Here is a 22,038-nt window from a genome sequence, read left to right on the forward strand (position 1 = left end):
AATAGAAGACACGTTGTGCAAAAGGAGGACAGAGACCGTAGGGACTAGAGAAGGCAAAGGCTGGACTGGGTAGCAGTGAGAGTATGGGGAGAGGTAGCAGGGAGGAATGTTCTTCAACTTGGTAGAAGGCAATTCTCAAAATCGTAACAATAAGAGGAGCAGGAGTTAGGAGTTTATTAGCCATAGTGTGTGGGGAGTGGTACCAAATATGGAGAAGCTAAATCCCGTTCAGGATTCTAATTAGAATGATACTGACTCGGAACCCCTTTGGTTACGGTGGGGATGAGGGTGGAGAAGGAAGGAAACAACCACTCATTGTCTATTATGTGCCAGGTACCGCGCTAAGCATTTTTGCAAATATTGTCTCATTTGATCTTTACAACAATCCTGGGAAGCTATCATTACCCCCATTTTACAGTGAGGAAAGTGACTGGCCTACAGTCACATAGCTATTGAGTGTCCGAGGCCACATTTGAACTCATGTCTTCCTAACTCCAGGACCAGGGCTCTTTTCCACTCTACTTCCTGTCTCAGGGATACATTGTTTGTCAGGGAATGTAGCAACTTATAATCTTAGATAAACCTTTATTGGGTGCTTAGCTTATGCAGTATACTGCTCCATTTTAGGTACACCAGGGCAAACAGTTTCTCATCTCAGAGTTACTACAGGGGAAGAAGGGGAAAGTAGTGGCAAATATATGGCACCTTCACTAAAATGATCTCAGCTGTCCTTCCTAGTGTGTGCTTTTCCCAAGCCAGACATCATGATGAAGGAGGCCCATTCTGTGAACCCTGGAGAGTGTCTGCCTAGAGCCAGGCTAGGGAATAAGGTAGGTTGGTCAGGTGACTGGTGTTCTGTTTGGGAAAAGAGGGCAAAGATAGCGGTAGGACTCTAGCTAGTATTCAAGTTTGGCTGAAAAATGCAGGAATGTAGGGGACTGTATTCTGAAATATGACTAGAAAGGTAGGTTAGAACCAGATTGTGGCAGGGCTTGGATGCCAGGCCAAAGAGTTTGTATTTTATCTTAGAAACAATAGGGATAGACCTGTGCATAAGGAAGATCGTTTTGGCAGCTGTGTAGAAAGTGGATTCAAGAAAGGGAGATACTGGAGGCAGAAAGACCAATTAAGAAGCTATTACATTGACAAAGTACAACACTCTTTTATGCTAAAAACCTTACATAGTATAGGAACCTCTTTTTAATATAAAAAGTATCTATCAAATCAAAAGCAACCATTATATACAATGGAGCTACACTGGAGTCTTTCCCAATAAATATGAGAATGAAGCAAGGATAGCTACTCTTCCCACTGTATATTGGATATAATTCTGGAAATGCTAGCAACATAAGACAAGAGAAAGAAATCAAATTCTACCTTTCCCTTCCCCCTTCTCTCAGTGCATCCTTCTTTCTCACCCCTTAGTTTTAATTTTTTAGATGTCATTCCATCATAGTCAGCTCACACCTGTGCCTTCTGTCTATATGTACTCCTGCTAATTGCCCTAATAAAGATACTTAAGAGCTACAAGCATCTATCTTCCCACGTATGAATATTAAGCTGAACCTTGTTGAATCCCTTATGATTTCTCTTTCCTGTTTATCTTTTTCTGCTTCTCTTGAATCTTGTATTTGAAAGTCACATTTTCAGTTCAGCTCATCTTTTTATCAGGAATTCTGAAAAGTTCCCTATTTCATTAAATATCCATTTTTCCTCTGAAGGATTATACTCAGTTTTGCTGGGTAGGTTACTCTTGGTTGTAATCCTAGCTCCTCTGCTTTTCAGAATATCGTATTCCAAGCCCTCTGATGCTTTAATGTAGAAGCTGCTAAATCTTTTGCTATCCTGACTATGGTGCCATGATATTTGAATCGTTTCTTTCCGACTATTTGCAATATTTTCTCCTCAACCTGAGAGCTCTGGAATTTGGCTATAATTTTCCTGGGAGTTTTCATTTGGGAATCTCTTTCAGGAGGTGATTGGTGGCTTCTTTCACTTTCTGTTTTACCCTCTGGTTCTAGGATATCTGGACAGTTTTCCTTGATAGTTTCTTGAAAGATGCTGTCTAGGCTCTTTTTTTGATTGTGGCTCTAAGTCCAATAATTCTTAAGATCTATTTTGGATCTGTTTTTGGGTCTATTTTCCAGGTCAATTATTTTTCCAATGAGGTTTTTCATTTTTGTTCTATTTTTTCATTCTTTTGATTTTTATTGGTTGTTTCTTGATGTCTCAGGGAGTCATTAGCTTCCACTTGCCCAATTCTAATTCTTAAGGAATTATTTTCTTCAGTGAGCTTTTGTATCTCCTTTTCCATTTGGCCAGTTCTACTTTTTAAGGAGTTCTTTTCTTCAGTGAATTTTTGTACATGTTTCTATTTGACCAATTTTCCTTCTTAAGAAGTTGTCTTCAGTGAATTTTTGTGCCTCATTTACCATTTGACTTATTCTGCTTTTTAAAGTGTTATTTTCTTTAGTATTTTTTGAGCCTCCTTTACCAAGGAAGGTGTTGACTCTTTTTTTATGATTTTCTTGGATCACTCTCATTTCTTTTCCCAATTTTTCCTTTACCTCTTTTATTTGATTTTTAAAATCCTTTTTGAGCTTTTTCCAGGAATTCTTTTTGGACCTGAAACCAATTCAGATTTTTCTTTGAGACTTTGCATATAGCAATTTTGCCTTTGTTGTCTTCTGAACTTGTGTTTTGATCTTTCCTGTCACCATAGTAACTTTATATGCTCAGGTTCCTCTTTTGATGTTTGCTCACCTTTCCAGCCTATTTCTTGACTTTTAACTTTATATTAAAGTTATGCTCTGTTCCTGGGGTGGAGGAGGCACTGTCCCAAGCTTCAGGTTTTTCATACTGCTGTTTTCAGAGCTAGTTCTGGGGGTCTGTAAGTTTTCAGTTCTTCCAAGGTGTTATGATCTAAAGAGAGGTGTGGTCATTGCTCTCCTGGATTGTGCTCTGGTCTGTGCACAACCATAAACACTCCTTTCTACTCTTGACACTGAGTCTATGGTCCCCACTCCTGTTAGTGCTCCTCTTCACCCTGGGACTGTGACCCATCACCCCACATGGGCAATGCAACAGAGTCCTACACCGATTGCCAGCAAAGGGTACCCTATAATATCCTTCTGACTAGTTACTGTCTGTGAGCTGAGAGCCCTGGAAGCTGCTGCCACTGATGATCCAGTCCCTTCCTGCTCCCTAAGGCTTACTGGTGGCTTGTCAGGGCATGGCCTGTGTTGGATGGTGCTCTACTCTCACCCCAGCGAGAACTCTCACCCCAATGAGACCTTTCCTGCCAACCTCCTGAGTTGTCTTGGGCTGGAAAATTTTTTCACCCCATCCTTTTGTTGATTCTGCTGTTCCAGAATTTGTTTTGAGGCATGATTTTTAAATAATTTGGAGGAGAATTTGGGAGAGTTCTAAGGAGTCCCTGCCTTTACTCCCCTAGGAGATGTATTCTTAACCAAACAAGAGATAGTTGTAATTACAAAAGATAAATAGATAACTTTGGTTATATGAAATTGAAAAGCTTCTACAGAGACAAAATTAATATACCTACAAATTGTATCAAATTTCTTTGATGGGGGTTTAGCATCCAAGCTATATAAAAAAATAAACAAACAAACAAATAGATAAATAAGAGACTAATAGCCATTCCCCAGAAGGTGAGTGGCCAAACGATATGAACAAATAGTTCTCCCAAGAACTGCAAAGTAGTCACAACCACATGAAAAAAAATGGTCCAAACTCCCAATAATAAAAGAAATACAAATTAAAGCAACCCTGAGGTTTCACCTCATACCCTGAAAATCAACAAAAATGACCCCAGAGGGTCAATATTTGACGTTGGAGGGGTTGGGAAATGATAGGCACACCAATGCATTGTTGGTGGAGCTGTGAAAATGGTACGACCATTTTTTCCCCATACAAAGATCAACATTTTACTCATTAGTATCAAAAATACTAGGAAAAGGTGATAATATTAGGAAATTGTATTCATTAGTATCAAAGGTACTAGGAAAGGGTGATAAGCAAAAAAAATTTGAAAATAAAATAAAAATCCATTAAATATCTGATGTTAATTATGAATACACATAGGAATCAAATATAATTTCAAAATAATTAGATTTTTAAAAATTTTCATTTTTAGTTCCAAGTTCTCTTCCTCTTTCCATCCTTCTCCCACCCACTGAGAAGGCAAGAAATGTGATACTCATTATATACACATGAAGTCATGCAAAACATATTTTCATATTAAAACTATTTTGGAAAGCAATTTGGAATTATGCAAATGAAGTGACAAAAATGTCTATACCCTTTGAACTATTACCAGTTCCAGAGACTCCGTTACTGGACTTTTACCCCAAAGAAGCCATCAATAAGAAGAAAGTCTCCATGTATTTCAAAATATTTATAGTAGCACTTTTTGTGATAGCTAAGAATTAAGAACAAAGTAGATGCCTATCAATTAGGGGATAGCTAAACAAATTGTGGTACATGAATGTAATGGAATATTGCTGTTCTGTAAGCAATGAGGTATGTGATGAATACAGAGAAGCGTGGAAAGATCTATATGCATGGATGCCAGGGAAGTAAGCAGAGCAAAAAATAAGTACATATGTGTGTGTGTGTGTGTGTGTGTGTGTGTGTGTGTGTGTGTGTGTGTTTGTGTGTGTACAGTAACTACAACAATGTAAATGGAAAAAGCAACACACTTAAAAAATCAAAAGTGAATGTAACAAAATTACAAAGATGAAACAGGATTCACATAAAGAGCTATGAGAAGATAACCCCAACCTGCCTCTTTGTGGAGGTGGGAGATCCACAGGTATTACACATTGCACATATTTTCAGACTTTTTCAATGTATTTGCCAGTTTTGCTGATTTTTTTTTCTCTTTAAAAAAAGTGCTGTTTGTTTTATGGGATGGCTATCTGGGAAAGGGTGGGATGTTTGGGACAACTATGAAGATGTAAGAAACAGAAGTCATTAATAAAAAAATTGTTTTTAAAAGAAGCTATTCAGTTATCTGGATGACAGGTAGTGAAGGCATAAGTGGAGAGAATGGAATAACTGCAGAAGATGTAGAGGCTGACTCAAAAGGGTGGGGGACAGGAGGAGAGGGGAGAGGAAAATGCTAAGTATGTGATTACAAAGTTATGAACCTGGGTGACTGGCTTAGCAGAAATAGAGAAATTGGGAAGGAGGAAAGTTGTGGGTCAGATTTCTGGTTTGGTCATGTTTACTTTGGAATGCTGCTTCTATCTCTAGACAGAGTATCTAGCTAATGCTTAGAGGCCCTGGACTGGAGCTCAGGAAGTCAAGGCTAATTATACAGATTTGGGATTAGAGATAATTGCGTCTATGGGATAAGATCACTGAGAGACAGCGTAGGGAGAGAAAAAGGTCCAGTCTTGGGGAGACTTCCATGTTTAGGGTTGGGAAAAGGAGGGTAATCTAGTAAATGACACTGAGAAGGAGTGGTTAGACAGGTGGTGGGTAGGAGGAGAACCATGGGATAGCAGGGATACCTAAGCCATGAGAAGAAAGACTGCCCAAGGGGAGAAGAGTGGTCAACAGTGTCAAAAGTTGCAGAGGGGTTAAGGAAGATGAGAAACTAGAAAAGTCCATCTTGGCAGTTAGTAATTGATTGCTTATTGCCAAGCCAAATTGTAAGTGGTTGGAGAGGAAGTGGATGCAGTACACTTACCAGATCATTATTCAGTAAATGACCAATTTCAGAGTATGCCATGCATGCCTAAAATGTGGACAGTTTACTTCCTTTCCTGGAATAAGATTAACCCAATATTTTAAGTCAGTCAACATGTATTAAATGCCTTCTATGTGTCAGACGCCATAGTGTCCTCAAGGAGCTTACAATCCATTGAGGGAGACAATCTTGTTTATATCAAATACAGAGGCATTAACAACTAGGATGTTCAGGAAAGGTCTTATGGATAAGGTGTCATTTGAGCTGAGTTTTGAAGCAATTTCAGAATTCTAAGAAGTAGAAGTGAAAAATAAGTGCTTTCCAGGTGTATAGCATAGCCCGTGCAAAGGTGTGGAGGTGGGAGCTGGAGTATGTGAGGAACCATAAGGAGGCCAGTCTGGCTGGATACCAGTGTTTGTAGAAGGAATGATATATACTAAGACTGGAAAGATAGGTTGCAGCAAGGACTTTAAATGCCAAACAGGAATTTGTATTTGATCGTAGAGAAGATAGAGAATCCCTAGGATTTATTGAGTAGAAGTGTGACATGGTTAGACTTGTACTTTAGGAAAACCTCTGGCAGCTGTGGGAGTTGGGGAGACCAATGAGGAGGCTGTTTCAGTAGTCTAGGCTAAAATGAAGAGGCCCTCAACTGGGGTGGTTGTGGTGTGAGAGAGAGGAGGTAGAAGCAAGAGATCTCATAGAGGTAGAAACATTAAGATATGGCCATTTACTGCCTACATAAGGTGAGGCAAAGTGAGGAGTCAAGCATGACAATAGAGCTTATTAAGAAGCTCATTAAATTTGGCTCCACTCATTTGAATTTGGGAACTGGGGCTAGATTTAAGTTTACTTTTGCACTATCAGTGAGGAAGAGGTTTGGCTTAAAAGAACAAACTGTCTTCAAGTACAGGAAGTCCCCAGTTTGTAAATGGGTCGTGTTCCAAAAAGTTCATTGGAACTTGGGACACATTTTGTCATAGAAGCAAACTAATAAAATCATAGACTCTTAGAATTGGAAGAGACCTCTGGGATCATCTCATTCAGCCACCTTTTCCAGTGATGAAACTTGGTGGTTAGGTTCTTAGCTAGCTTACAAAAATTAAACTGTATATATGTAGTAAATAATGGTGCAAAATAATATTGTCGCAGTATTAGTAATTAAACAAAGCAGAAAAACAGGAAAATTGAGCAAATGGTTTTAAAATTCATCTTGAGTGTTGATACCTGGAGAAAAAGTAGGCTTAGAGGAAGAATTACGAGTTATTTTTGGAGTTATAAAAGTTCTTTCCAGAGCTTTAGTGATTGATGGACTTGATTCTGGTCTCAAATATCACTTTGAAATGAATGTCTTTACTTTTTCTTTTAAAAATTTTTATTGATGCTTTTTGTTTTTATATCATATTTATTTCTGAATATATCCCTCCACTACCTTGTGAGATTTCAAGAGGCAAAAAGCTGAATTCAACAAAACCAACACATGCATTTTAGCTGATAGTATATGGAATATTTCACACCCATTTTCAGAATCTCTGCCTTATTACTACCTTTGTGTTCTTGAGTAAGCTATCTAACCTTTCTGGGCCTCAGTGCCCTCATCTGTAGAATGAGGGGATTGGATTATATGATCTTTAAGGTTCCTTAGTTCACAAATAGAATGAAAAGGAGAAAGGAAAAATGTTAAAGAAAATCTCTTTAGTAAGAGAGGGATTATCTGAAATAGAGTAACTGTATGAGCAGTGAAAAAGAAATAAGGTTGGAGGTGAAAGTGGAAACATGACAGATAAACTCTTCTCTCCTCCCTTCTCCAAAAGGACAGTAGAATTTTGGGGTCAGACAGTTCTACACATTGAACATCAGGTAGCACCATCAGGCCAGGACAGTTTGGTTCCAGGAAAAAAGAAAAAGGGGTTGGATAGGTGGAGGCAGTATATGGCATGTTCTGAAAATTGTGTTTTTATATCGTTTTGAAGAATCAAATTTTCATTTAAATGAGCATGCTAACTACAGATAATTCTTATGTGTTTGCAGGATTATAGATTTAGATTGGAAGGAATGTTAGTAGTTACTGAGCCCTTCATTTTACAGAGGAAACTGAGGCCCATAGAGGCTGTGACTTTTTCGGAATCACAGAGATAGTAAGTAATAGAGTTGGGATTTGAACCAGGTTCTCTGATTCCAAATCTACTGCCCTTTCCACTGTACCACAATGTTTTAGCATTGACACAGATTCCTTCCTGGCCCTTAACTTGACATCATTCTTTAAACCCAGTTCATTAATGTAGTGAATTGTGGCCCATCTGTAGAAATTATCCTGGTTGTTGTCGTTCGTTCTCAAGGAGGACCAAAATGACATCACTATGTTAGAGTCAAGCTACAGTGTATCTGTGGCTGATCAGACCAGTGCAAGCTCAGAATGCTCTACCACAGGTAGGGCACAAATAGTCCATGTGAACATTTTGGGGTAGATTCTCTGAATAAAATATTTATACTAGTTCTTTTTGTGATTGCAAGGAATTGGAAATTGAGGAGATACCTATCAGTTGAAGAATGGCTGAACAAGTTGTGGTATGTGATTACGATGGAATATTATTGTCTATAAGAAATGATGAGCAGCAGGATGGTTTCAGAAAAACCTGAAAAGACTTACATGAACTCGTGCAAAATGAAGTGAGCAGAGCCAGGAGAACAGTGTACACACTAACAGCAATACTGTAAGGATGGCCACCTGTGAAAGACTTAGCTACTCTGATCAAGACCATGATCCAAGGCAACTCCAGAAGACTCACGATGAAAAATGCTATTCACCTTTAGAGAGAAAGCTGATGATCTCTCAGTGCAGATTGAAGCATACTTTTTTACTCTCTTAATTTTAGTTGTTTTATTTTGTGTTTTCTTGTGCAACATGGCTAATGTGGAAATATGTTTTGCATGATTTCACATGTATAATTGATATCACATTGTTTTGCCTTCTCAAGAGGGGGAAGGGGCGGAAGGGAGGGAATTTGAAACAGAATTTTTTTTAAAACGATTTAGGTGTTTTTTATACATAATTGGGAAATATTTAATGAAATAAAAATATTTTAAGAAAAGACTTTAGCTGGGACTTGAAAGAAGGTAAAGACAGAAGTGAGGAGGGAGAGGATTCCAGACATGGGGACAACTGTTGAAAATGCTCAGAGTTGTAAGTTGGAATATCTAGTGCAAGGAAAAGCAAGGGGGCCCACCAGTGTCATTGGCTCGCAGAGGAGGCAGAGGGGAGTAAGGTGTAATAGAACCATAGTGGGAGGAGGAGGTCAGGGTTTTGAAATACTTTGAATGTCTGAATGGCAGACAAACAAAGGGTTTTATGTTTGATGCCAGAAGTGATAGGGAACCACTGGATTTATTGAATAGGGGAGGTGAGATGATCAGGCCTGTACTTTAAAAAGAACGCTTTGAGAATTGAGTGAAGGATGGACTGGAGCAGGGAGGGACTTGAAAAAAGGAGTCTAGTAAGAAGGTGATTGTAATACACCAGGCATGAGGTGAGGAGGGCATGTGCCAGTGTGGTGGCAATGTCAGAGGAGAGATGCTATGAAGATAGAATTAATAGGACTTTATAGTTGATTGCAGATTAGGAGTTAGAATAAGTAGTCAGATACGATTATCTACATTTAGTTTTGGAAAACTTGGCTCTGATCCAGAAAGCTAGTTCTTAACTGAAGGACTAGTATTTCATTCTTCCCTTGTTGGGTGGGTATTTATGTTGCTCATCTGAAGTCCAAGTTTTTAATTACACCGAATATTTTTCTTCATTTAGACAGGGTCTGTTAGCTCATTTGAGGATAGGCCATTGTTAATAATAACTAACATTAATGTTGCTCTCTAAGGTTTATCAAGAACTTTACACATACATTATCTCATTTGATCCTTGCTACACAAAATCAAACTCGTGTAGGTGCTGCAGGAATTATTAATCCCATTTTATAGATGAGGCTTGGAAAGGTTCAGTGAATTAGTCATGGTCACATAGATAGTAGTTATTGGCAGGACTCAAACCCAGGTTTCCTGACTCCCAAGTGAAACATTCTTTCCACGACATCATGCCGTCTCTTTTAAGTCTGCATCAACTTTGACGTAGTAATACCAACACTGTGGTTCTTACCTTTATCGCCTCTAGAATATCCTTCTGCACTCTTTTGCATCTTCTTTTAAAAAACATTTCATTGACTCTTTTTTTCTGCATTATTACTTTTACTCTCCCCCACTACCTCCATAGCATTCTCTCTTCCCCATTAAGAGTCCGCTCTTAGAACAAATAAGGATGGCAAAACAAAAGAAATTTGCATTCCATTGGTCATGTCTGAAAATGTATGTCTCATTTTGTACTGTAATCCATCACCTCTCTGCCAAGAGGTGGGAAGCATGTTTTGTCATCAGTCTTCTAGAGTTGTGATTGGTCATTGCATTGATCAGGTATCTTTGAATCTATCCCTTTTGTTATTTCTTACAGCACAGTAATATTATATTGATGTACCATAGTTTGTTCAGCCATCCCCCAGTCGTCGTGCACCCACTTTGATTCTAGTTTTTTTGCTATTAAAAATTACTGCTGTAAATATCTTTGTACATCTGAGTCCTTTCCCCCTCTTTGATCTCTGTTGGAGTATAAGCCTGGGAATGGTATTGCTGTTTCAGTGGCTATGTATAGTTAAGGTTATTGTCAGTATAATTCCAAATCGCTTTCCAGAATGGTTGAACAACTTAGCAGGTTCACCAGTGGTGCATCAGCCTTCCCATCCTCCTACAACCCTCATTTGCCTTTTTGTCCTCTTTGCCAGTCTGATGTGCCTGAAGTGAGACCTCAGACTGTTTCATTTATATGCTTGTGGATAAGCTTGCATTTCTTCTTTTGAAAACAATCTCTTTACATCTTTTAACCATTTTTAAATATCTCTATCTACTGAATGCATATGTTAAACGGTCAAAGCTTAAAACTGCACTAAGATTTTCAGAACACCCTGTATCTTGGATAGCATATCTTTATCAGAGGAATAGCTCAGATTTTTCCCATTTAACTCTTTACCTTCTAATTCTTACTTCATTGATCTTGTTTATGCCAAAAATTTCCAATTTTATGTAATTAAGATTGTTCATTTTATCCCTTATTTGGCCAGGAACTCTTCATCTAGCCATAGTTATAAAAGGCACCTTCTTACTTGGCCCTCTGATATTTTCATGATACTTTTATATTTTGACTTTGTATCCATTTGGAACACATTGTGGTATATATCGTGTGAGACATTGATCTAAACCTAATTTCTCCCAACTTGCTTTTCAATTTCCGTAGCAGATTTTGTCAGACAATGAGTCCCTATCCCAGTAGTTGGTGTTCTTGGGTTTATCAAACACAAAGCTATTATTTGCGGTTCTGGATGTTATATAGCTTTTATATTATATATATATTTCTTTGTTCAAGTTTTCTATAGTAAGAAATAGTTTTGATTATTATTTGTAGTATATTAAGAGATCTGTACTACCAAGGCCCCCTTCCTTCCCACTTCTTTTCATCATTTCCCTTGAGATTCTTGATCTTTTGTTCTTCAAACGAATTTTTTTGTTATCATTTTGTCTAGTTCTTGAAAGTAGTTTGGTATGGCACTGTAATTCAATTCAGATAGTGTTATAATTTTTCATTATAGTAATATGGAGCAACCATGAATGATTAATTTTTCTCCAATTATTTAAGTTTACCTCTATTCCTGTTGTGTTTTGTAGTTTTGCTGTGATTCCTGTGTTTCAATCAGTGTACTTCCACATTTTTATAGATTCTGTGGTCTTAGTGAAAATTTATTTTTTTGCTGGATTTAATTCTGTCTATTTAGTATGTACTTGAAAAGGATAAAATGGCATTCCTTTAAAATATTCTATAATACAAAGGTTTCATTAATTCAGATTATTTCCCCTTAATTAGTTTGAATTGCTGAAGTTTTACTATATAAATGAAAGAACTCTTCAGAAGGATTTAAGTAACTTTTACAAATGAATGTTGATGAATATAACTAAACAGAAACAAAGGTGTTTTCAGTTAAACAGTATCAAAGATGCATCCAGTTAAAAATGAAAATTGCTTGTCTTACTGGTTTAAAATACTAAGTGAACTTGGTCTGACTCCAGCAGGGGGAGACAAGTTCACATTGATTTAAACAGAGGATCATTTAAATTTTTTCGTGAAGGGAATTGCCTGTCATAGTATGTTCTTCCCTTACCTTTCTCAAATCTATGTTATAGATGTTTAGGAAAGTAAAGGAATCAAAAGAAGTAATGATAGGCCTGAAATTATTACACTGTAGCCTATTTGTTTTGTTTTTAATGGAATAGAAATGCTTCATTTCAGAGCTACTTTTAGAACATAATGTTAACCTAGCAAGATTTTTAAATCCCCACTTCGCTTCGTGAACAGCATTAAATTCCAGAATTGCAGCAAGCATTAGCTCTTGTGCCTTTGACATTAGTGTCACCCTGGTAAATCAAAGCACTCTGGGCCAAAAACTGTATGGTCTACTGAGCATTTTAAGGCACAGAAAGAATTCAGAAGAATTAAACAGTCTTGGTATTGAGCCTGGAAATAATTCTTTCCCAGTGCAATCTGACACAGTGACTACCAACTAAGTATTTTTAATTGGCATTAGGTACATAGTGCCATATTTTACAGAGTAATAAGTTGTTTCTAAGTTTTAGTCTCTCAATATCCCATACTAAGTTATACTAAGACTAATGGGTCTCAGATTATGCTTCATTTGTAAACACGATTAGACAGTGCACTAAGGTAGAAGAAAGAAGTGCCATTCACACTAAAGGAATGAGAGTCAACAGTGTCAAAAACAAGCAGAGAGGTCGGGAAGGATAAGGATAGAGAAAAAGTCATTGTCTTTAGAAGTTGAGGTATTTGGTTACCTTGGAGAAAACTGGATTGAGAAATGAGTGCGAAGTGAGGAAATGGAAGTGATAACAAGCTTTTTCTAGGAGTCTAGCTGTGAAAGGGAGGAGATAGAGGATGATAGCCTGAGGGAATGGCAGTGTCAAGAGGTTTTTTTTTCTTTCTTAATAACTGGGAAGATTTAGGCTTATTCTTCCCAAGAAAAAAGCCAGTGGATAAGGCCAATGAAGATTACAAAGTGGGAGATGATACTTGAAGCAAATAAGCATCCAGAAGAGATGAGGGAAATGGGATCAAGGGTACAAATGAAAGGATTGGCCTTGACAAAGGGAAGGACCATTTCTTCATCAGAGAATAGAATAAAAGAGAAGAGAATGAAAGATGGTGAAAGGGTTTCTGGGTATAAAATAGGGGAGGAGAGAGAAAATACATGCATGGTCTCTATTGAGTAGAAGGCCATCCTCTACTGAAAGGATTGTTTTGGGGGGAGGGGAGGACACGAATTGTGTAGCTGGCTTGACAGAAGAAAGGTTTGGAACAGCCATAGTGAGGTTGTCTCAAACTGGGAAGAATGAAAGGATTGCCCTATAACAGTGAGTATCCATTTGAAATTAAATACCATAAGTCAAGCAAGATTATTTGTATAAAGTACTTTGTAAATGTTAAAGTACTAGATAAATGTGACCTGCTCTTATTATTATCATCATAAATTTGTGATTGCCCCACTGACTTGTTTATGTGACTTCTTCTGGGGTGTTCTGTAGCATGAGAATAGGAGCAGATAAAGCAGAGAGGTAGGGGTAACCCAAAAGTTCACTTTGGCAAGGTATAAGTGTCTGTAGAACGAAGGGGCAAGCGATTCAAAAGCAGAGGATGGTATATAGTAAAACTAGCTGTCTATAGCGTCTTGGGATTGTAAAAGGAAGAAAGTAAGGTCAGAGCCAGATTGATGGACTGGCATTGTAGAGCAAGTGATGAGAGAGAGGTGGGGTGAGGAGGGAAGGAGGGAGGGAGGGAAGGAGGGGAAGAGAGAGAGAGAGAGAGAGAGAGAGAGAGAGAGAGAGAGAGAGAGAGAGAGAGAGAGAGAGAAGCAGAAGAGATATTTTAGGAAGTTGAACTAGTAGTCCATATTATTTGAGGGGACTTTGGCATGTTATATTGAAGTTCCCAGCTATAGGGACAGTGGGGTGAGATGGAAAGACTGTGAACCAAGTAATGAAGTGCTTGAGAAAGAAAGAGAGAATGACCAAGGAAACCATTCATGATTGTAACAGAGATCAGGATAGGGTGAAAAGGGTGCAGAGGAAAACCAGTGGCAGTAGTAATAAGAAGCAAGAAGCATGAAGTGAGCCTCTCCTTAGATGCAACTCAGTGGCACAAGTGGATAGAGCCATAAGCCTGGAGTCAGCAATACCTCAGTTCAGATTCAGCCTCAGACGCTTCCAAGCTGGGGTATGACCGTGGGCAAGTCACTTACCCCTCTCCACCTCAGTGTCCTCAACCATAAAATAAGGGTGATGATAATAGCACCTACCTCATAGGGTTATTATGAGTCTCAGAGGAGATATTTGTAATATGTTTAGCACAGCACCTGGCATATAGTAGGCACTTAATAAGGACTTATTCCTTCCTTCATGGACAGTATATTGGGAGCATGAGAGAGTTATACTAGTACTGCTGAAGGTGGTCAGGGATGTAGTATCTCCTGGGGGGAACTAAAACCCCATAAGTGCAGGAAGGTAGAAGGAATAGAAGAAGAAGGACTTAAAGTGAAGGGAAGTTTGTTAATGATAGAATCAAGGATTCCAAAGGCACAATGTAAGGGAAAGGCAGAACAGAATAGGGAGCCTTGGAGGAAAAAGGGCTGAGTTGAATAATCATGCAGGTTTGGGGAAATAGGAAGATAGGCATGGGAAGGTTGTTTTCACCTACAAAGCCTACAGCTCTGAATCACAGGTATTCCAAGAGGAGGAGAAAGAAGCTTGTGAACACAGCCTGGTTGACATTCTGACTTTTCCTAATAAGAACTATCGGCTCCTCGGCCTGGCGCAGGCTTGGGTTTAATGGAGAGGCCTGTGGCATTGTTGGCCTACTCATTTTATCCATAGCTATTTTTGGTTCTACACAAGTTTGAGGGACTAGAGACCCAGATGTTTAGAGTTGGGCCCTTGATGATTTCGGAGTCTTGAGGCATTGTCACTTTTTCTTATCCTTGGTGGCTGAATCTCTGATCCTGGCCTGGATCTGGTTTGTTAGAGGTTTGGCATCTGGGCCGGAAGACTGAGACAGAGATCTTTGTTACAATCATGAATGTTCCCTTGGTCCTTCCCCCTTTTTTCTTAAGCACTTCATTACTTGGTTCACAGTCTTTCCACTTTACCCCACTGTCCTCACAGCTGGGAACTTCAATATAACATACCAAAGTCCCCTCAAATAATTTGGACTACTAGTTCAACTTCCTCACCATCTCTCCTCTCTGTCTCAGTAAGCGATGGCTAGCAATGACCTCGGCCCCAGCTAGCCCTGAATGCTGTGTTCTGTGGCTAACCTCATTTCCTGTGAGGAAATGCAGTATGAGGAAGTATGTTGGATGTGGAGTAAGAGGACCTGGGCTTCAATCCCAGATCTGCTGCTTCCCAGTTCCTTGCCCTCAAGTTCGTCACCTCACTACTCTGGGCCTTTGTTTGCTGCTCTGTAAAGTGAGGGGGGTTAGACTGGATGAGCTTTCACATTCCTTCCAATTCTCAATCCTGTGATCCTGTGACAGATGATTATGGTGCTTCATTAAAAATCCTGTGATCCATCCTAGCGTGTTCTGTATATGTCATCCCTTCCTTTTGTGTACAGTACCACTTTGTGTCCCTGAGAATAGGCTCTTTTCCCTTAAGTGAACTGCATGTCAGATTCTTTAAACTGCTTTTTATTTTAAGTCCATTATTTCTTGGTTGATTTGATTTTGCATCTGATTCCATTTTTACCATGACCTTACATCCTAGCAAAATGCCATACTCTTGTAGAAACATATATTCTGTATAGCAGCCATTGAAAGTAAGCCAGCAAGCATGCAGACACTAACTTGTATTTGTAGCCATAGGTGAATAGAGAGAAGCTCAGTGCCACAGGGAGGGGGGTAACATTAATGCTAAGAGTGAGCCCTGGGAAAGGAAGTAAAATAGATTGGCAGGCATGGTGCACATCTCGTAGCAAATCAATGTAATGTGGTTGTGAAGAATGGAAGTCCCAGGACAGCTGCAACTCAGAGCTCCATTTTACACTGACTGTGAATCTAGCTCAGATTCTCAACCCCTTTCCTGTCCTTGTTGAAACTTTTCCTCTTTGTCTCTGCAGGAAGACACTATGGAGGTGGAAGAGTTCTTGAAAGAAGCTGCAGTAATGAAAGAGATCAAACACCCTAACTTAGTACAATTACTAGGTAAGTGAGAGAAGTACCAAGCAGAGGAACTTCTAATTAAACCTTCTGGGGTGATACAGGTGCCATAAAAGGAGAGATAAGCTGCTTTACCGTGTTAAGGTTTCAGATCTAGACAGCTATGCTCTACCAACATTCAACACTTGAAAGCAAGAGGCATTTTTTTGGTATGCTAATCTGTTATTACTTGCGCTAGTATCTGAAAGTAATCAGGGAATGCAAATCTAAAATTGACTGTTGAAACATTAGAGTTTTTCAGTTCTCTCACCTCTTACTTACAAAGTGATACTGAGAGTCAAAGTAATCTTCTGATAAAAGTAATTATGGTTTATATCGTTTTGTGTGGGGGCTTGAATGGTTAGATTTTTACTGCTAATTCTTTTTTTTTTTAATACTAATTCTTCCATTCTGAACTTTGTGGTACCTCTCATATTCAAGGTGTTTTAGCATTAGGGGAAAGAGAGAGAGGAAACACACATCTCATTAGAGATGAACTTGCAGTCACATGTATTGTACTTTTCATTGGTAGTTAGGATTATGGTGTGGGGATAGTGTCAAAAAGTTTCTCAGAAGTCAGTTTCCCTGAAGCTTGTCATTTTGATGTCTACTAAGTAGTAGATGAAGCAGTAGCCTAAAGTACTTTGTGTCTTATTCCACAGGGGTGTGTACTCGGGAACCCCCATTCTATATAATCACCGAGTTCATGACCTATGGAAACCTGTTAGATTATCTGCGAGAGTGTAATCGGCAGGAGGTGAATGCAGTTGTGCTGCTATACATGGCCACTCAGATCTCATCAGCTATGGAGTACCTGGAGAAGAAAAACTTCATCCACAGGTGGGAGTTGTGCTTAGCTAACTTCATGGAACACTTAAAGTCTCAGCATGAGAGGCACAACTTTCCTTTACATACCTTTTCACTTTCTTGGTATTAAGAATCAGGCTCTAACTTTGGTATTGGCAGAATATTGGATCTTGAAATAAAGGCATGTGGAAATTTCTTGATCTTAAAATCTTTAGGGGCCCTTAACCAGGATTTAAAACAGAAAAGGAGTGGACCCTGGATCAACATGGTGGTTAATCACAGGGGTATAGATAATTCAATCTGAGCCATTTTGGATTAAGTGGTATGTTAACTAAGATTCACAAAAAGCTTGACTCCTAATAATCATAGTTCTATATGAAGTAGAGTACACATTGTTCCTTTGCATAGCTTTCATCAGTAATGACTTCTTCCTGGGAGCTGTAGGCATTGCCTTTAAACAAATTCATGTTAGTGGCCAGTGTGTGTATTTTTTCCCTTTTATTATAAGTCCAATCACCTTACTCTCATCTGTTTCAGGAATGTTTTGCTGCTGAATTGCATGTATCTTTGAATTAAGCTTCTTTGCTATTTTAAAGACTGAAGTGTTTTGACCTTCGAATGTGCTGCAATTATGTTAGTGCTTTGCATTCTTTGCCAGTGGAAATGGCTTCCTAGCAAAGTAATGACTCAGTCTGAGTTGGGGCCTGATGGGCTTTGCTAGGTCTGTTTTATACAAGATGTTCTTCCCGCCACAATTTTGATCGTTCTTACCCAACTAACTGAAGTATGAAATCTGTACATGAGATTCCGTAGTGAGGAATAAGAGTATCGTGTGTGAAATGCTAGCAGTTCCTTGTAAGACATATTTTCTATGCTACATGGGAGTTTGATTCAAATGCTTCTGTCACTCAGGAAAGTGAACTCTCTGATGCTGCAAATTGAGATTTCTTGACTTTTGATTTGCCTTGCACTGTTAATTTTGTACCCTCTGCATTCAGACACACCTAAAATGCTTTACCAAAATCCTATTAAACTAAACTCTTCTGCATTTAATTTCTTTGTGATTGCTGATGACCAAGCTATCTTAAACAGTCATCTTCATAAGCTGCTGCTTTTCATCTCCCTATCCTGATTGCTGTATGATTTCGTGGCTAACGTCTATGAACCACAATGTTAGAATGAGATTTCTCTGGATGACTCAGGAGGCAAGATGAGGCAGATTACAAGTGAGAGAGATTTTGAGATGTACCTGGGCAAGCATTACTGAAGAAGAGAAAATTGACAAATGCAGTTTGAGTAAAATAAACTTAAGATATGGATGGGGCAAGAGGAGTCTCAACAGGAATTTTCTCTAATGTCAGAGTTAATGAAATAAATACACATTTCAAGGAAAACAGATTACTTTTGATTGTCATTATTATTTTTTTCATTCAACTATTATCAATCTCCAAAACTGAAATGATGTTCAGGACCTCTGATGGATTGATTTCTGTATTCCCTAGGGATCTTGCAGCCCGAAACTGCCTTGTAGGGGAAAACCACTTGGTGAAGGTGGCTGATTTTGGCTTGAGCAGGTTAATGACAGGAGATACCTACACAGCCCATGCTGGAGCTAAGTTCCCAATCAAATGGACAGCACCTGAAAGCCTGGCTTACAATAAATTTTCCATTAAGTCTGATGTCTGGGGTAAGGACTCATATATTTGGTTTAAAAAAAAATCCACTCCCATTCCTTCCATCTTATCTTCTGGCTGGCATTCTCTTTCTTGCTACCTCATTTCTTCTCTCTCTCTTACATATTTTGTATTCCTCCTTTCCCCCCTCTTTATTCCTCATTCTTTTATTTCTTTTTTCCCTTTTTCCTTCCAAAGAGAAGTAGTACTTCCTGTTGTTTGATGTATCTATGAATTTATTCTTCCAAAGTAATTTGAATATAAATTGCATTCTTTTCTCTTACCAGCTTTTTGTTTTTGTTCAAAATATGGTATTCTTATTTGGCATGATAGTTAAATGACACATAGGACACATAGGCTTCATGATCAGTGCTTCTGTGCTTGTAGTGTTTTTCTTGGATGTTGCCTTTCAGCTTGTCACGTGACAATTCTTAACTGGCTTATCTATAGTTGCCACTAATATGAGGCTCCATTTGCTGCTTCCTATTTTATGGAGGCACAGATGTTCATAGGATAGAGTGATCACTACTTTCTTCGACTAAGTCTTGAATATAAATATTCTAAAACATGACCTTGGAATCTTTTAGCTAGACAGAACCGTAGAGGTCTCTACCAAAACCCAGAGCCTACTCTGCCCAGGATCACAGAGATGCTTGACTTGGTTGTAGAGCTAAGATTAGAACTCTGATTCCCAGTGCAGGTATATATCCACTGTACTGTAGTGCCAAAATGATTATATTCCTAGAGACTATATAATGGCTAATCCACAGTGACTTTTCTTAATTATGTCTTTAATAGAACTTGAAAGGTCCTAATTCTTTCAGAGCATTCAAGTCTGAAACAGTGAGTAAATCGAAAGGTAGTCTGATTTTACCCTGTTGTGTCACAGGTCTTGCTTGTTGAAGTCTGTTAGCATCTGAACTATTCTTGTGCATAGTCCTTGCCTCTCCTATATAGTTTTAATGCACAGATGATAGTCACAGCTAAATCTTAAGAATTTTAACTTATCTTTCTTTCTCTTTCTTTCAGCATTTGGGGTTTTGCTTTGGGAAATTGCAACATATGGTATGTCCCCTTACCCTGGAATTGATCTGTCACAAGTATATGAATTGTTGGAAAAAAACTATCGCATGGAACGTCCAGAAGGCTGTCCAGAAAAAGTCTATGAACTCATGAGAGCATGTGAGTTTTCTGCAAACCTAGCGAGAAAGATTTTGTTTAACCGAACTAAGGAATTAAATTTTTTTTCATAAAAGGATATATGTGGAGGATTAGAAGCAGAGGTCCTTTGGCCATGTTATTTCCAAGGAATTTTGTTCTTAGTAATATATAGTGAATATATGTTTTATGTATATGTATTATATGTGAATCAGAAGTTATCAAGCACTGTCTGAGGCCTTAAAAGATACATTTCTACCTGTTTATACCAGATTTTCAAGTTTCTAGTTAGTGTAGCAACATAAGGAAGTTATAGTCTTTTTTTTTTGCTCAGGGAAAAGCAACTAGAAGGAACCTAGAGATCTTCTAGTCCAGTCCTTTCCTTTTACCCAAGGTAACTCAGCAAGTTTTTGGCAGAGCTAAGATTAGCATTCATCTTTTCTGACTCCTGGTCCATTCTGTGTTGCTAAATGGGAGTCTGTCTGTTGTTGTTCAGCCATTTCCATTTTTCCATGACGCTATTTGGGGTTTTCTCAGCAAAGATACTGGAGTTGTTTGCCATTTCCTTCTCCAGCTCATTTTACAGAGAGGAACTAAGGCAAACAGGGTTAAGTGAATTGCCCAGGGTCATTCAGCTAGGAAGTGTTTAAGGCCAGGTATGAACTCAGGAGGATGAGTCTTCCAACCCCCAGGCCTGGTGTTCTATCTACTGTGCCACCTAGCTGCCAGCACATGGGGGTAGGATGTTCCTTTAATATTCCCACTCTTCATTTAGAATACTTAGCAATAACCTAAAGTTTCCTTCATAAGGAATCATTGATGGTTTATTTAACTTTGGTTTTATTTATCCAGGTTGGCAGTGGAGTCCTTCTGACCGACCCTCCTTTGCTGAAATCCACCAAGCCTTTGAAACGATGTTTCAGGAGTCCAGCATATCAGATGGTAACGTATAGTGCCATGCCAAGGTTAATAAGAGGCTAGGGTGGGAGCATGCAGGCTAAGGGTATACCCTGTAGACTGTATGCAGCAGTGTTTTCTGTGCTCCCTGCATGATGGAAAGGAGTGTGCAGACAAGCTATCTGAAACCTGGAAGCAGGAAAGAGATCCAGAAGGGTACTTTATTTTGTAAACATGCAGTATAAAATGTTAAGTTTTGCTTCAGCATCAGTTTTTTTTCTGTAATAATTTGTAGGTAATCACTGTTAATTTAAAAAACAAAAGACTTCTAAGACAGCTGCCAATGATGGTTCTTTCATGTGTTTTTAGAGGTGGAAAAAGAGTTGGGGAAGAAAGGTGTGCGAAGTGTTGTCAGTACATTGCTGCAAGCACCAGAATTGCCAACTAAAACCAGAACATCCAGGAGAGCTGCTGAAAATAAAGACACCAGTGAGCTGCTTGACCCTCCTCATGGGAGGAGTCAGGGAGAAGGTGGTATGTGTTACCAGCCATTGAGCCTTCCCTCATACCATGCAGATTCCAAGCTACTAGAAACTTCCAAGGTCAAATGTACAGGGATGGAAAGTAAAAGTGAGAACCTGTTCTTGTCTTTTAAATATCCACTAGGCCCGGCATAGAGGAGCAAGTCCTGGAATAGAGAGTCTAGCCTTTTTGAATGTGGAAGGATCTCCACTGAAAACAGAAAGCTAATCACCCTGCAGCACCCCCTCTCCCTTTGGGAATCATTAAGGAGCAATTGGCTTTGGCAGTTAGTTCGGTCAAAGAGGCAGAGATGCTTATAAAATCTACTGAGAAACTAATCCACCTTTTCATCTATTATTCAAAGCATTTGTGGTTCCCATTCCAGGGCAGATAAAACAATAATAAATATTGAACCCAAATGAAAGGGGGATTGTAGTTAGAACATTGACATGAAAAGCTCACTCAAAGAAAACCAAATCAACCCCCTGCTTCTTCTCCTCCCACCCTCATCCCCCCCCCCAAAAAAAAACTGTCTGGTACAGAACTAGTGGTGTGAAAACCTCATTCATATCGTGTTTTCTGGCATGGAGTGCTTTCCCCATGACAGCCTCTTGAAATGTGGGGTAAGTAGCAGTGGTGCCCATTTTATAGATGAGGAAACAAGTCGGGGGCAGGGGTGGGGGAGGTTATATATTTGCCCAGTGTGCAAAGCTAGTAAATGGCAGAGTTGGGATTTGAGCTTGGTTCCCCAAAATCATTGTCCTTTCCACTACATCAGTGCTCTTAGTACTGGGCCATTCTACCACATGTAGTATTTAGTGGTTCCTGAAAAAAAGTACCCTTCCAGTGTAACTCCCTAGGGAAATACAGGAGGTTGGAATGGCATATTAGAATCTCATGGTTTTGAGTGTAGCTA

The 22,038-nt window shown here is 38.9% G+C and overlaps 1 protein-coding gene across 2 annotated transcripts in view; it reads left to right on the forward strand.

Annotated features, from left to right (window-relative positions):
- ABL1 (ABL proto-oncogene 1, non-receptor tyrosine kinase) overlaps positions 1 to 22,038 on the forward strand; it is a 204,490-nt gene that overhangs the window by 177,029 nt on the left and 5,423 nt on the right. For both annotated transcript variants that reach the window (XM_036751080.1, XM_036751081.1), the window contains exons 5-10: positions 15,987 to 16,071; positions 16,728 to 16,905; positions 18,375 to 18,559; positions 19,575 to 19,727; positions 20,556 to 20,645; positions 20,970 to 21,134. In XM_036751080.1, the coding sequence (XP_036606975.1) occupies positions 15,987 to 16,071; positions 16,728 to 16,905; positions 18,375 to 18,559; positions 19,575 to 19,727; positions 20,556 to 20,645; positions 20,970 to 21,134 (856 nt within the window). The remainder of the gene's footprint in view (positions 1 to 15,986; positions 16,072 to 16,727; positions 16,906 to 18,374; positions 18,560 to 19,574; positions 19,728 to 20,555; positions 20,646 to 20,969; positions 21,135 to 22,038) is intronic.

The sequence above is a fragment of the Trichosurus vulpecula genome, chromosome 3 (assembly GCF_011100635.1).
Source record: "Trichosurus vulpecula isolate mTriVul1 chromosome 3, mTriVul1.pri, whole genome shotgun sequence".
Taxonomy (NCBI): domain Eukaryota; kingdom Metazoa; phylum Chordata; class Mammalia; order Diprotodontia; family Phalangeridae; genus Trichosurus; species Trichosurus vulpecula.